The 14756-nt window shown below is 40.3% G+C and overlaps 1 protein-coding gene across 15 annotated transcripts in view; it reads right to left on the bottom strand.

The window, feature by feature from the left end:
* Positions 1-14756, bottom strand: part of ugl (ureidoglycolate lyase) — a 37272-nt gene that overhangs the window by 15018 nt on the left and 7498 nt on the right. For 7 of the 15 annotated variants that reach the window (XM_085170994.1, XM_085171002.1, XM_085171012.1 and 4 more), the window contains 14 exons: positions 13588-13690; positions 10879-11003; positions 10588-10806; positions 7702-7792; positions 6989-7065; positions 6754-6864; positions 6610-6669; positions 5420-5522; positions 2709-2833; positions 2418-2636; positions 1139-1229; positions 426-502; positions 191-301; positions 47-106 (listed from right to left, as the gene is read on the bottom strand). In XM_085170994.1, the coding sequence (XP_085027120.1) occupies positions 47-106; positions 191-301; positions 426-502; positions 1139-1229; positions 2418-2636; positions 2709-2833; positions 5420-5522; positions 6610-6669; positions 6754-6864; positions 6989-7065; positions 7702-7792; positions 10588-10806; positions 10879-11003; positions 13588-13690 (1572 nt within the window). The other 8 variants (XM_085171035.1, XM_085171046.1, XM_085171055.1 and 5 more) reach the window with 8 other exon arrangements.

Genomic DNA, 14756 nt, shown 5'->3' on the forward strand with positions numbered 1-14756 from the left:
TAGTACAAAAACAAGTTTATACATAAACACCACAAATAGTGCAAACCTTCTGCTGTGTCCAAACAAATATTTTGTTCCAGAGTCTGGCCTCCATGTAGCCCTCCACCTACAGAACAAAGGAAACAGTGCAAACGCAGATAAATGAAATCATCAGCGTGTTTGAACATATGTAGGTTTGCACGTGTGTTACTTTGGACAGGTAGAAAAAGGGTCCACTCTTGTGTTCAAACAGTGTCTTTCCACAGTGAAACATGAGGAGCCCGAAGTCAAAGAGAGGACCAGGAGCTTCTTTCCCCTCCACCTGACGACAGAAAAGCACACGTCTTATTTTTCTCACCAATCCTTTCATGTCTATGATCCTTATGTATTCAGACCACACTCGATTGCTTCCAACAAAACAACCACTGATGAAAGTTCAATACTACCATCATGTTGTGCTCCACCATGTTCCACGCACGGGGACGCAGCATCAGCACGGGAGCCTGAGATATATGAGGAACATCTGCAGATGAAGGATGCCAGAGGAATAGCTCGTGAGAAAACATGGTAAAAATAAAAACTGCTTCTTTTAAAGGATTTTTCTACAGATTTACAAGTTAAAACTTGAATGTAAAAAAGTCAAAGCCTAATGGATTACTCCCAGGAGCTCAGGGGATTCCAGCAGTGCAGTGAGAGGATGAAGGACACATTTCCTTGCTGCTAAATATTCCACATTCAAGTATTATATCGAAGTAGGAGTGGACCAGAACAACAGAAACAAAGTGGTAGCCCAGGTAGAGTTACAGAGCAGGGTCATGTGGCCCATAGTGTGCAGAGGTCACCAACTTTCTGCATAAACAGTAGCTACAGACCTCGAAACTTCACGTTCAGATTTGCTCCTCACAAATGTGTTTTTGGAAGAACAGTAAAATATTCCCATAAATATACTCCTAAACCTTCTAGAAGTTCTTCCCAAAGAGGTGAAGCTGCACAGTGTAGACGATATCATATTAAACCCTATGGATGAAGCCTGGCTGTCACTCACGTTCATATGTATGTGAAGGCAGACGAGTAAAGACTTTTGGCAATATAATGTTTTTACTAAGATCGTACGGACTCTCAGCGTAAACTGAAGATGAAGGTGAAGTCGAGCTCTTACTGGGAAACAGGTTGTGCACTGCTTTACAAACATTGTAAATGCCTTTGATCTGGTTGTAATAAGTCGGGCAGTTTCCATCATCGAAGTCAACCTGCAGAGACCAAAAAGAGCTCAGTAAGAAAAAAAGTCAGCAAGGACTCAGAAGAAACAACATTAATGTATACATTTAGGTAACAATGTCAGACATGGTTACCAAACTCTCCAAATCTCCAAACTGGTTGGCTGACATTAGATTAAACTAAGAGGAAACTAATCTATCGAGGGTTTTGGTTCTGGTTTAGCTAACTCCTCCCCATTTTTTTGGATTTTGATTGATTGATTGATTGAATCTTTATTTTGAACATGTTGAAAAAGTACAACAACATAGAATTAAAAGAGACAAATAAACAAAACAAAACAAAAGGAAAACGAGCAAAAACAACTACAAATAACTTTCATGTTCAAAAAGGAGCAGGAAGAAGCATGAGCTTATTTAATCCCACCCCTTTCCCACTATCTAGTAATCTATAGACTACAGAAATACCTCCTTGCAATTACATTATATGTCATGTGTATTTTTTTTATTATTCATTTTTTTTAAATATATATATACACATATATGTTTCTATCTATCCATACATACACATACACACATATACACATTTTCAATAACCCCATTAACACCTCAAAGGATACACAAACTACAGATATATATATACCCACACCAACATACCCGTGCACCCGCACACACATGAAAATATTGGACAGGAACACCCGATCAGATCTCTACCTCCTCCCTGTACCCTGTAAAAACCACATCCTTAAACCGCTGTTTAAACTGCGCCATGCTCGGACTTTGCTTCATATCTTTACTTTAATGTTGTACGGAGACGAGGATGTTTTAAATTTAATTCCCCCCTCAAATTGTGTCCCTGTTCCCTTTTAGAAAACCTGTTTGAAACAACCAAATAAATAAATTTCACCAATTTAACACTTAATGTGTGACCAAAGAAGACCGAGGACTGATGAGCAACTATGATCCTATACAGATGGTAAATTGTGTTGTTTTAAACTTTTCATATGTTCTGTTGTCAATAAAACAGGTTTATGAAATTAGCAAATCATTACAGCTGTTTGTATTTACAAGTCTGACATTTTCTGGGATTGTGAGTTTAATAATGCTGAAACTAACACAAAACAAATCAACATTTCTGCACCAAAAACAAACCCAGTGTGAACAGTTAGCAGTGAACATTAAACCTTTAGCTCTATGTGCTGCATTATTGCACCTGTGTAGCACCTGTATGCCTTGTGCTGGTGACAGAAGAGCTTTAATGAAGCGCTCAGTGTCGCAGGGTGCCAAGTCTCCAATATCTACATGTCTCTTTTGGAGCCTCGAGGGGACGGGCAGGACCTTCCAGTCTGGGTCTCTCCTGATATGTCTGCTACTTTCCAGGAAGCTTGGCAGATCACCTGTGAGATCCAGCCGGGCCTTTTTAGACACTCTCAGCTGTAGAATCTGGAGAGAGAATCATCCTGACTCAAACAAGTCCTTCGTTTATTCACAAAGAGGTTTTTTTGGCTGTCCTACCTCGTCCACCTCCTCATCGAATGTGGAAATCAGTTCATGCAGGAAGTGGAGGGAGTCAGTGGTAAAGAGAGTTGCATGTTCTTTTTCCAGGCCTAAAGGAGAAGGACACAGCTCCATACTGGACACTGTGGACAAAAGATTTGTATTCATCACCATTGAAACGTCCCTGGGATTTCAACCCCCTGCATAAAGAAAGGTGGTGTTGGCAGTTAAAATGCAGACCAGTTAACAGTCTGTTGTCTAGTCATTTAAGCAGCAAGAAAGGTTATTACTGCACAGATATATTACTGAGATATATTTGTATCACTCAAAGGTAAAGATAACACGGCAGCCTGTGAAAACAGGCCTCAGTGTCATCCTTTTCTCAGGACACCGGTCAGTGTGTTGCTTGTTTGTGGGGCTGAGAGTAACCACCCCTTGTGTAAAGGACCAGATTTAAATATTACTGAACATTTTTCAGTTTCCCAGCAAGAGCTAATTCAAGCACAGTGTGCTGATGCTACTAAGTGCAGCTTAGTGAAGTTAGAAGTGCAGCGTCTGTATATTTCCTGTAGAGGGATGTGCTGGTTCATAAGGTGGCTCCACGAGGTGGCACAGAAATGAAAGGTGACTGCAGGTTTACGACGGCTTCTGTTGGCAGAGCACGAGGTTGAACCCTAATTACTTGGTCTTTGGTCAAAGGCATGAGGACCTTTGTGCTGCAGACTCAGTGGTCTCAGATGAACCTGTGCATTTCATAGATTATGTTCATGGTTTCTGGCACAAACTATGTGGCAGGCACTCAAAACAGAACCTGGAAAGGTTTCAGGTCAGGATGAAATATTTCAATGAAGCAGCAGTTTAATGATGGTGACCCGGTCCTGGCTTTGTTTTGCCAGTTGTAGGAACACTGTATGAGAGTCTCTGGGCCAAATACTGTGAAACAGCAAATGTCAGAACAGAATGATCTCAGGAAAAAACGTTTGTCACGTTAATTTGTTGAGACCATATCGTGTCTGTGCTTTATCTCTTGGTTCATCAGGCTCTGCAGACTCTCCTTCCTCAGCAACAGCTCCACCTTTGACTGCTTGTACAGTCACAGTCACACATTTGTGTGGGGCAGCAGCAGCAGGTGGATCTTTGCTGCACGGTCAGTTGAAGAATTCAAAAAACGTTTGATGAAAAGTGATGAAAGTAGCAGCCAGGTCCTGCTCATCAAATCCAGTTGATGAATGAATTATTGTTAAGTGTGAAAACCTCTATAAAATCAAAAAATGTCTCCATCTGAGACTCGTTTAACATGCTGTCCACGGCCGTACGACCAGAAAAAGACCAAACAGGGTTTGTCAACATTTCAGTTTGTAGCTCTGCAGCCGTTCATAATGTTCATTATTCACTTGATTTTATTTAGAGGAAGATAAGACCATCACCAGCAGACAGTTAAACTAAACACAAACCTTTGTTTTGGCTGAAAGTTCCCAAAACTCTGAGTCTGTGAAAAGAGAACAACAAACGAAATCTGACAGAAAAGATACGAACAATATAACATTACAACACGAGAAGAAAGGGAGGACTGAGGCTGTAAATGTACATATGAGGTAAACCAGAATAATGAGATGCTGCTGGAGTTAATCCAAGAAGACAAATGAGACAGAATCTACCAAAATAAATCAGGAAGTAACAAAAAGAGAAACGGAAACAGAGAATTAACAACACAGAAGACAGCAGGACAGGAAGACTGAACCTCTGCGAATTAACTAAGACAATTAGCAATAATTAGTTATATAAGGAGACAGAATTAAACCGTGAGGGGAAAAAGCTAAAATAAAACACTCAAAATGACCTGAAGAAAGAACTAATTAAGCAGAAACATACAATAATAAAACAACTGAAACAGTAAAGGTTAAATGGTAGCAGAGGATAAAGGACCCAGCACCATAACAAGTTTCTCACTGTTATTTGATTTTGGCTTCATTTTTGTTGATTAACACAATATTTTACACACTATGCAGTTCTGAGGAAAATAATAATTTCATTTCAAAAACAGACACTTTGGATTACTGAGCAGCTACAGCTCAGCAATCCCAGCTGGAAACACTGCACCAACATACAGCTGCTGCACAACATCTCATGAAACTGTTCAAACTCCATAATAACATAATAACATCTCTTCATCGCTGCAGCTGTTTTACTCATAAAGCTACTTTCAGTACGCTGCACAATAAAGGAGTACTCACAGACGTGCAGTGACGGTGCTCTGCTGACTCCACAGACGTGGACTTTGTGCTTTGATGACTAGTTAAACAGCAACACAGTTGTTTGTATTCAGAGTTGAAAGTCCTTAACTACAAGTGGAAATTCAGTATGCAGCCAATCAAACATACAATAAACACTATTCAGTCACATGCTCACATGAACAATGTTATTTATGTGGTGTAAAAACTGTGGTTTTTCTGGACAGTTACTCTTAAGTTTGGCTTGTAGTGGGTCAACACTCACACTCCCTGGATATCATGTGTTTTTGCTGGACAGTACTGACACACCCTTTCTTCTTATAGTAAGAGCGCAGGGAAAACATACAATACAAATAAGAAAACACATCAACCCATTTGTCTGGAAGGTAAACCATAAAAGGTGCTGCAAAGAAAAGCAGATGCACCATCAATGTCAAACACGCACACAAAGGTGAAAATAAGGTTTTACAAAAGGAGCACATCATAAACAACACTCACCTTCTCCATAACGTAGGGTTAGAGGGCTGTCCTCATATTCATTTTGTTGTGATGCAGTCGCCCTTTTCTTCATTCTCATGTTTGCCCCATTTCCTCTCGTCACCTTGCACACATTAAATAAGGACTGCATCATATTGCTGTAATTGTTTATATGCTTTATATATCCTGAGCTAAGTTGATCTATACTGTTACATCATATTCTATAAGGATGTTATGTGTTTGTAGACTTTCTGCCCAGTTTGACCCATTTAGCAGAAGTCAGCCTGTTTAAGGCTCTGATATCTATTCTGTGCGACTTAAAGCAGTTATGACATGGTCTGATTTTCTCACCCAATAAAGGAATATTTCATATATCAGTCTACTCTTCATTCTATCAGACACAGTTATCACAGCTCGTACATTTGCTTTTTACACATGTATGTAAGCATTGAGTCAAATGTAATAATGCCAACATATTAAAAGAACAATATTTGTCTCTTATATATAATACATCTATATATACACACTGTCACGGATACTTGAGTGTCTTTGAGTGAAGATTTAAGATGATAGGAAAATAAATGCAACTTGAATCTTTACTGAAGCTCAGTTCATGTTCACTGCTATAATAACTAATAATGATTAGTATAATAACTTTAATATTGGCCATATTATATTTACACTGACTTTAGTCTCATGAACAACATCAGCTAATTGTTATTTACTAGCTAATCTTAAATGACTCAAAACTCATGTTTTACAGTCCTGTGGTCTCAGCCTCAGATACTTATCAAATCACACAAAGCTCGTGTAGAAACAAATGTACAAAATATGTTCTCCTTCATTTCTGTCAAACAAAGCTTTATGAAACGTTTCCAGCTGTTAGTATCATGGTTGCTAGGCAACCTGGGTAGCACGATGGAGGCTAGACCGTCCCATCTCACAAGCCTCGCACTTCCGGCTTTAGCGGTCTTTGGCAGTTACGTTTAACCCGAGCAGCGGGTTAAACGTAATATATAAGTCACTTAGACAACCTAAAAATGTTATTGTTGGGCTTTTTTCTCACCTTTGAGCTAAAGGTGCGTGAGAGCACAGGGAGGCAGGTGGCAGGCCGGTGTTAGGCTGCTGTCAGTGCACAGCGGCTACAAGCCCGAAACACAAGACATAGTACAAAAACAAGTTTATACATAAACACCACAAATAGTGCAAACCTTCTGCTGTGTCCAAACAAATATTTTGTTCCAGAGTCTGGCCTCCATGTAGCCCTCCACCTACAGAACAAAGGAAACAGTGCAAACGCAGATAAATGAAATCATCAGCGTGTTTGAACATATGTAGGTTTGCACGTGTGTTACTTTGGACAGGTAGAAAAAGGGTCCACTCTTGTGTTCAAACAGTGTCTTTCCACAGTGAAACATGAGGAGCCCGAAGTCAAAGAGAGGACCAGGAGCTTCTTTCCCCTCCACCTGACGACAGAAAAGCACACGTCTTATTTTTCTCACCAATCCTTTCATGTCTATGATCCTTATGTATTCAGACCACACTCGATTGCTTCCAACAAAACAACCACTGATGAAAGTTCAATACTACCATCATGTTGTGCTCCACCATGTTCCACGCACGGGGACGCAGCATCAGCACGGGAGCCTGAGATATATGAGGAACATCTGCAGATGAAGGATGCCAGAGGAATAGCTCGTGAGAAAACATGGTAAAAATAAAAACTGCTTCTTTTAAAGGATTTTTCTACAGATTTACAAGTTAAAACTTGAATGTAAAAAAGTCAAAGCCTAATGGATTACTCCCAGGAGCTCAGGGGATTCCAGCAGTGCAGTGAGAGGATGAAGGACACATTTCCTTGCTGCTAAATATTCCACATTCAAGTATTATATCGAAGTAGGAGTGGACCAGAACAACAGAAACAAAGTGGTAGCCCAGGTAGAGTTACAGAGCAGGGTCATGTGGCCCATAGTGTGCAGAGGTCACCAACTTTCTGCATAAACAGTAGCTACAGACCTCGAAACTTCACGTTCAGATTTGCTCCTCACAAATGTGTTTTTGGAAGAACAGTAAAATATTCCCATAAATATACTCCTAAACCTTCTAGAAGTTCTTCCCAAAGAGGTGAAGCTGCACAGTGTAGACGATATCATATTAAACCCTATGGATGAAGCCTGGCTGTCACTCACGTTCATATGTATGTGAAGGCAGACGAGTAAAGACTTTTGGCAATATAATGTTTTTACTAAGATCGTACGGACTCTCAGCGTAAACTGAAGATGAAGGTGAAGTCGAGCTCTTACTGGGAAACAGGTTGTGCACTGCTTTACAAACATTGTAAATGCCTTTGATCTGGTTGTAATAAGTCGGGCAGTTTCCATCATCGAAGTCAACCTGCAGAGACCAAAAAGAGCTCAGTAAGAAAAAAAGTCAGCAAGGACTCAGAAGAAACAACATTAATGTATACATTTAGGTAACAATGTCAGACATGGTTACCAAACTCTCCAAATCTCCAAACTGGTTGGCTGACATTAGATTAAACTAAGAGGAAACTAATCTATCGAGGGTTTTGGTTCTGGTTTAGCTAACTCCTCCCCATTTTTTTGGATTTTGATTGATTGATTGATTGAATCTTTATTTTGAACATGTTGAAAAAGTACAACAACATAGAATTAAAAGAGACAAATAAACAAAACAAAACAAAAGGAAAACGAGCAAAAACAACTACAAATACAGTGGGGCAAAAAAGTATTTAGTCAGCCACCGATTGTGCAAGTTCCCCCACTTAAAATGATGACAGAGGTCAGTAATTTGCACCAGAGGTACACTTCAACTGTGAGAGACAGAATGTGAAAAAAAAATCCATGAATTCACATGGTAGGATTTGTAAAGAATTTATTCGTAAATCAGGGTGGAAAATAAGTATTTGGTCACCTCAAACAAGGAAAATCCCTGGCTCTCACAGACCTGTAACGTCTTCTGTAAGAAGCTTTTCTGTCCCCCACTCGTTACCTGTATGAATGGCACCTGTTTGACCTCATCATCTGTATAAAAGACACCTGTCCACAGCCTCAACCAGTCAGACTCCAAACTCCGCCATGGCCAAGACCAAAGAGCTTTCGAAGGACACCAGGAAAAGAATTGTAGACCTGCACCAGACTGGGAAGAGTGAATCTACAATAGGCAAGCAGCTTGGTGTGAAAAAATCAACTGTGGGAGCAATCATCAGAAAATGGAAGACATACAAGACCACTGATAATCTCCCTCGATCTGGGGCTCCACGCAAGATCTCATCCCGTGGGGTCAAAATGATCATGAGAACGGTGAGCAAAGATCCCAGAACCACACGGGGGGACCTGGTGAATGACCTGCAGAGAGCTGGGACCAAAGTAACAAAGGTCACCATCAGTAACACACTACAACGGCAGGGAATCAAATCCCGCAGTGCCAGACGTGTTCCGCTGCTGAAGCCAGTGCATGTCCAGGCCCGTCTGAAGTTTGCCAGAGAGCACATGGATGATACAGCAGAGGATTGGGAGAATGTCATGTGGTCAGATGAAACCAAAGTAGAACTTTTTGGTATAAACTCAACTCGTCGTGTTTGGAGGAAGAAGAATACTGAGTTGCATCCCAAGAACACCATACCTACTGTGAAGCATGGGGGTGGAAACATCATGCTATGGGGCTGTTTTTCTGCCAAGGGGACAGGACGACTGATCCGTGTTAAGGACAGAATGAATGGGGCCAAGTATCGTGAGATTTTGAGCCAAAACCTCCTTCCATCAGTGAGAACTTTGAAGATGAAACGAGGCTGGGTCTTCCAACATGACAATGATCCAAAACACACCGCCCGGGCAACAAAGGAGTGGCTCCGTAAGAAGCATTTGAAAGTCCTGGAGTGGCCTAGCCAGTCTCCAGACCTCAACCCCATAGAAAATCTGTGGCGGGAGTTGAAAGTCCGTGTTGCTCGGCGACAGCCCCAAAACATCACTGCTCTTGAGAAGATCTGCATGGAGGAATGGGCCAAAATACCAGCTACTGTGTGTGCAAACCTGGTAAAGACCTATAGTAAACGTTTGACCTCTGTTATTGCCAACAAAGGTTATGTTACAAAGTATTGAGTTGTATTTTTGTTATTGACCAAATACTTATTTTCCACCCTGATTTACGAATAAATTCTTTACAAATCCTACCATGTGAATTCATGGATTTTTTTTTCACATTCTGTCTCTCACAGTTGAAGTGTACCTCTGGTGCAAATTACTGACCTCTGTCATCATTTTAAGTGGGGGAACTTGCACAATCAGTGGCTGACTAAATACTTTTTTGCCCCACTGTAACTTTCATGTTCAAAAAGGAGCAGGAAGAAGCATGAGCTTATTTAATCCCACCCCTTTCCCACTATCTAGTAATCTATAGACTACAGAAATACCTCCTTGCAATTACATTATATGTCATGTGTATTTTTTTTATTATTCATTTTTTTTAAATATATATATACACATATATGTTTCTATCTATCCATACATACACATACACACATATACACATTTTCAATAACCCCATTAACACCTCAAAGGATACACAAACTACAGATATATATATACCCACACCAACATACCCGTGCACCCGCACACACATGAAAATATTGGACAGGAACACCCGATCAGATCTCTACCTCCTCCCTGTACCCTGTAAAAACCACATCCTTAAACCGCTGTTTAAACTGCGCCATGCTCGGACTTTGCTTCATATCTTTACTTTAATGTTGTACGGAGACGAGGATGTTTTAAATTTAATTCCCCCCTCAAATTGTGTCCCTGTTCCCTTTTAGAAAACCTGTTTGAAAACAACCAAATAAATAAATTTCACCAATTTAACACTTAATGTGTGACCAAAGAAGACCGAGGACTGATGAGCAACTATGATCCTATACAGATGGTAAATTGTGTTGTTTTAAACTTTTCATATGTTCTGTTGTCAATAAAACAGGTTTATGAAATTAGCAAATCATTACAGCTGTTTGTATTTACAAGTCTGACATTTTCTGGGATTGTGAGTTTAATAATGCTGAAACTAACACAAAACAAATCAACATTTCTGCACCAAAAACAAACCCAGTGTGAACAGTTAGCAGTGAACATTAAACCTTTAGCTCTATGTGCTGCATTATTGCACCTGTGTAGCACCTGTATGCCTTGTGCTGGTGACAGAAGAGCTTTAATGAAGCGCTCAGTGTCGCAGGGTGCCAAGTCTCCAATATCTACATGTCTCTTTTGGAGCCTCGAGGGGACGGGCAGGACCTTCCAGTCTGGGTCTCTCCTGATATGTCTGCTACTTTCCAGGAAGCTTGGCAGATCACCTGTGAGATCCAGCCGGGCCTTTTTAGACACTCTCAGCTGTAGAATCTGGAGAGAGAATCATCCTGACTCAAACAAGTCCTTCGTTTATTCACAAAGAGGTTTTTTTGGCTGTCCTACCTCGTCCACCTCCTCATCGAATGTGGAAATCAGTTCATGCAGGAAGTGGAGGGAGTCAGTGGTAAAGAGAGTTGCATGTTCTTTTTCCAGGCCTAAAGGAGAAGGACACAGCTCCATACTGGACACTGTGGACAAAAGATTTGTATTCATCACCATTGAAACGTCCCTGGGATTTCAACCCCCTGCATAAAGAAAGGTGGTGTTGGCAGTTAAAATGCAGACCAGTTAACAGTCTGTTGTCTAGTCATTTAAGCAGCAAGAAAGGTTATTACTGCACAGATATATTACTGAGATATATTTGTATCACTCAAAGGTAAAGATAACACGGCAGCCTGTGAAAACAGGCCTCAGTGTCATCCTTTTCTCAGGACACCGGTCAGTGTGTTGCTTGTTTGTGGGGCTGAGAGTAACCACCCCTTGTGTAAAGGACCAGATTTAAATATTACTGAACATTTTTCAGTTTCCCAGCAAGAGCTAATTCAAGCACAGTGTGCTGATGCTACTAAGTGCAGCTTAGTGAAGTTAGAAGTGCAGCGTCTGTATATTTCCTGTAGAGGGATGTGCTGGTTCATAAGGTGGCTCCACGAGGTGGCACAGAAATGAAAGGTGACTGCAGGTTTACGACGGCTTCTGTTGGCAGAGCACGAGGTTGAACCCTAATTACTTGGTCTTTGGTCAAAGGCATGAGGACCTTTGTGCTGCAGACTCAGTGGTCTCAGATGAACCTGTGCATTTCATAGATTATGTTCATGGTTTCTGGCACAAACTATGTGGCAGGCACTCAAAACAGAACCTGGAAAGGTTTCAGGTCAGGATGAAATATTTCAATGAAGCAGCAGTTTAATGATGGTGACCCGGTCCTGGCTTTGTTTTGCCAGTTGTAGGAACACTGTATGAGAGTCTCTGGGCCAAATACTGTGAAACAGCAAATGTCAGAACAGAATGATCTCAGGAAAAAACGTTTGTCACGTTAATTTGTTGAGACCATATCGTGTCTGTGCTTTATCTCTTGGTTCATCAGGCTCTGCAGACTCTCCTTCCTCAGCAACAGCTCCACCTTTGACTGCTTGTACAGTCACAGTCACACATTTGTGTGGGGCAGCAGCAGCAGGTGGATCTTTGCTGCACGGTCAGTTGAAGAATTCAAAAAACGTTTGATGAAAAGTGATGAAAGTAGCAGCCAGGTCCTGCTCATCAAATCCAGTTGATGAATGAATTATTGTTAAGTGTGAAAACCTCTATAAAATCAAAAAATGTCTCCATCTGAGACTCGTTTAACATGCTGTCCACGGCCGTACGACCAGAAAAAGACCAAACAGGGTTTGTCAACATTTCAGTTTGTAGCTCTGCAGCCGTTCATAATGTTCATTATTCACTTGATTTTATTTAGAGGAAGATAAGACCATCACCAGCAGACAGTTAAACTAAACACAAACCTTTGTTTTGGCTGAAAGTTCCCAAAACTCTGAGTCTGTGAAAGAGAACAACAAACGAAATCTGACAGAAAAGATACGAACAATATAACATTACAACACGAGAAGAAAGGGAGGACTGAGGCTGTAAATGTACATATGAGGTAAACCAGAATAATGAGATGCTGCTGGAGTTAATCCAAGAAGACAAATGAGACAGAATCTACCAAAATAAATCAGGAAGTAACAAAAAGAGAAACGGAAACAGAGAATTAACAACACAGAAGACAGCAGGACAGGAAGACTGAACCTCTGCGAATTAACTAAGACAATTAGCAATAATTAGTTATATAAGGAGACAGAATTAAACCGTGAGGGGAAAAAGCTAAAATAAAACACTCAAAATGACCTGAAGAAAGAACTAATTAAGCAGAAACATACAATAATAAAACAACTGAAACAGTAAAGGTTAAATGGTAGCAGAGGATAAAGGACCCAGCACCATAACAAGTTTCTCACTGTTATTTGATTTTGGCTTCATTTTTGTTGATTAACACAATATTTTACACACTATGCAGTTCTGAGGAAAATAATAATTTCATTTCAAAAACAGACACTTTGGATTACTGAGCAGCTACAGCTCAGCAATCCCAGCTGGAAACACTGCACCAACATACAGCTGCTGCACAACATCTCATGAAACTGTTCAAACTCCATAATAACATAATAACATCTCTTCATCGCTGCAGCTGTTTTACTCATAAAGCTACTTTCAGTACGCTGCACAATAAAGGAGTACTCACAGACGTGCAGTGACGGTGCTCTGCTGACTCCACAGACGTGGACTTTGTGCTTTGATGACTAGTTAAACAGCAACACAGTTGTTTGTATTCAGAGTTGAAAGTCCTTAACTACAAGTGGAAATTCAGTATGCAGCCAATCAAACATACAATAAACACTATTCAGTCACATGCTCACATGAACAATGTTATTTATGTGGTGTAAAAACTGTGGTTTTTCTGGACAGTTACTCTTAAGTTTGGCTTGTAGTGGGTCAACACTCACACTCCCTGGATATCATGTGTTTTTGCTGGACAGTACTGACACACCCTTTCTTCTTATAGTAAGAGCGCAGGGAAAACATACAATACAAATAAGAAAACACATCAACCCATTTGTCTGGAAGGTAAACCATAAAAGGTGCTGCAAAGAAAAGCAGATGCACCATCAATGTCAAACACGCACACAAAGGTGAAAATAAGGTTTACAAAAGGAGCACATCATAAACAACACTCACCTTCTCCATAACGTAGGGTTAGAGGGCTGTCCTCATATTCATTTTGTTGTGATGCAGTCGCCCTTTTCTTCATTCTCATGTTTGCCCCATTTCCTCTCGTCACCTTGCACACATTAAATAAGGACTGCATCATATTGCTGTAATTGTTTATATGCTTTATATATCCTGAGCTAAGTTGATCTATACTGTTACATCATATTCTATAAGGATGTTATGTGTTTGTAGACTTTCTGCCCAGTTTGACCCATTTAGCAGAAGTCAGCCTGTTTAAGGCTCTGATATCTATTCTGTGCGACTTAAAGCAGTTATGACATGGTCTGATTTTCTCACCCAATAAAGGAATATTTCATATATCAGTCTACTCTTCATTCTATCAGACACAGTTATCACAGCTCGTACATTTGCTTTTTACACATGTATGTAAGCATTGAGTCAAATGTAATAATGCCAACATATTAAAAGAACAATATTTGTCTCTTATATATAATACATCTATATATACACACTGTCACGGATACTTGAGTGTCTTTGAGTGAAGATTTAAGATGATAGGAAAATAAATGCAACTTGAATCTTTACTGAAGCTCAGTTCATGTTCACTGCTATAATAACTAATAATGATTAGTATAATAACTTTAATATTGGCCATATTATATTTACACTGACTTTAGTCTCATGAACAACATCAGCTAATTGTTATTTACTAGCTAATCTTAAATGACTCAAAACTCATGTTTTACAGTCCTGTGGTCTCAGCCTCAGATACTTATCAAATCACACAAAGCTCGTGTAGAAACAAATGTACAAATATGTTCTCCTTCATTTCTGTCAAACAAAGCTTTATGAAACGTTTCCAGCTGTTAGTATCATGGTTGCTAGGCAACCTGGTAGCACGATGGAGGCTAGACCGTCCCATCTCACAAGCCTCGCACTTCCGGCTTTAGCGGTCTTTGGCAGTTACGTTTAACCCGAGCAGCGGGTTAAACGTAATATATAAGTCACTTAGACAACCTAAAAATGTTATTGTTGGGCTTTTTTCTCACCTTTGAGCTAAAGGTGCGTGAGAGCACAGGGAGGCAGGTGGCAGGCCGGTGTTAGGCTGCTGTCAGTGCACAGCGGCTACAAGCCCGAAACACAAGACATAGTACAAAAACAAGTTTATACATAAA

This window comes from Neolamprologus multifasciatus, chromosome 2, assembly GCF_963576455.1.
Source record: "Neolamprologus multifasciatus chromosome 2, fNeoMul1.2, whole genome shotgun sequence".
NCBI classification, from domain to species: domain Eukaryota; kingdom Metazoa; phylum Chordata; class Actinopteri; order Cichliformes; family Cichlidae; genus Neolamprologus; species Neolamprologus multifasciatus.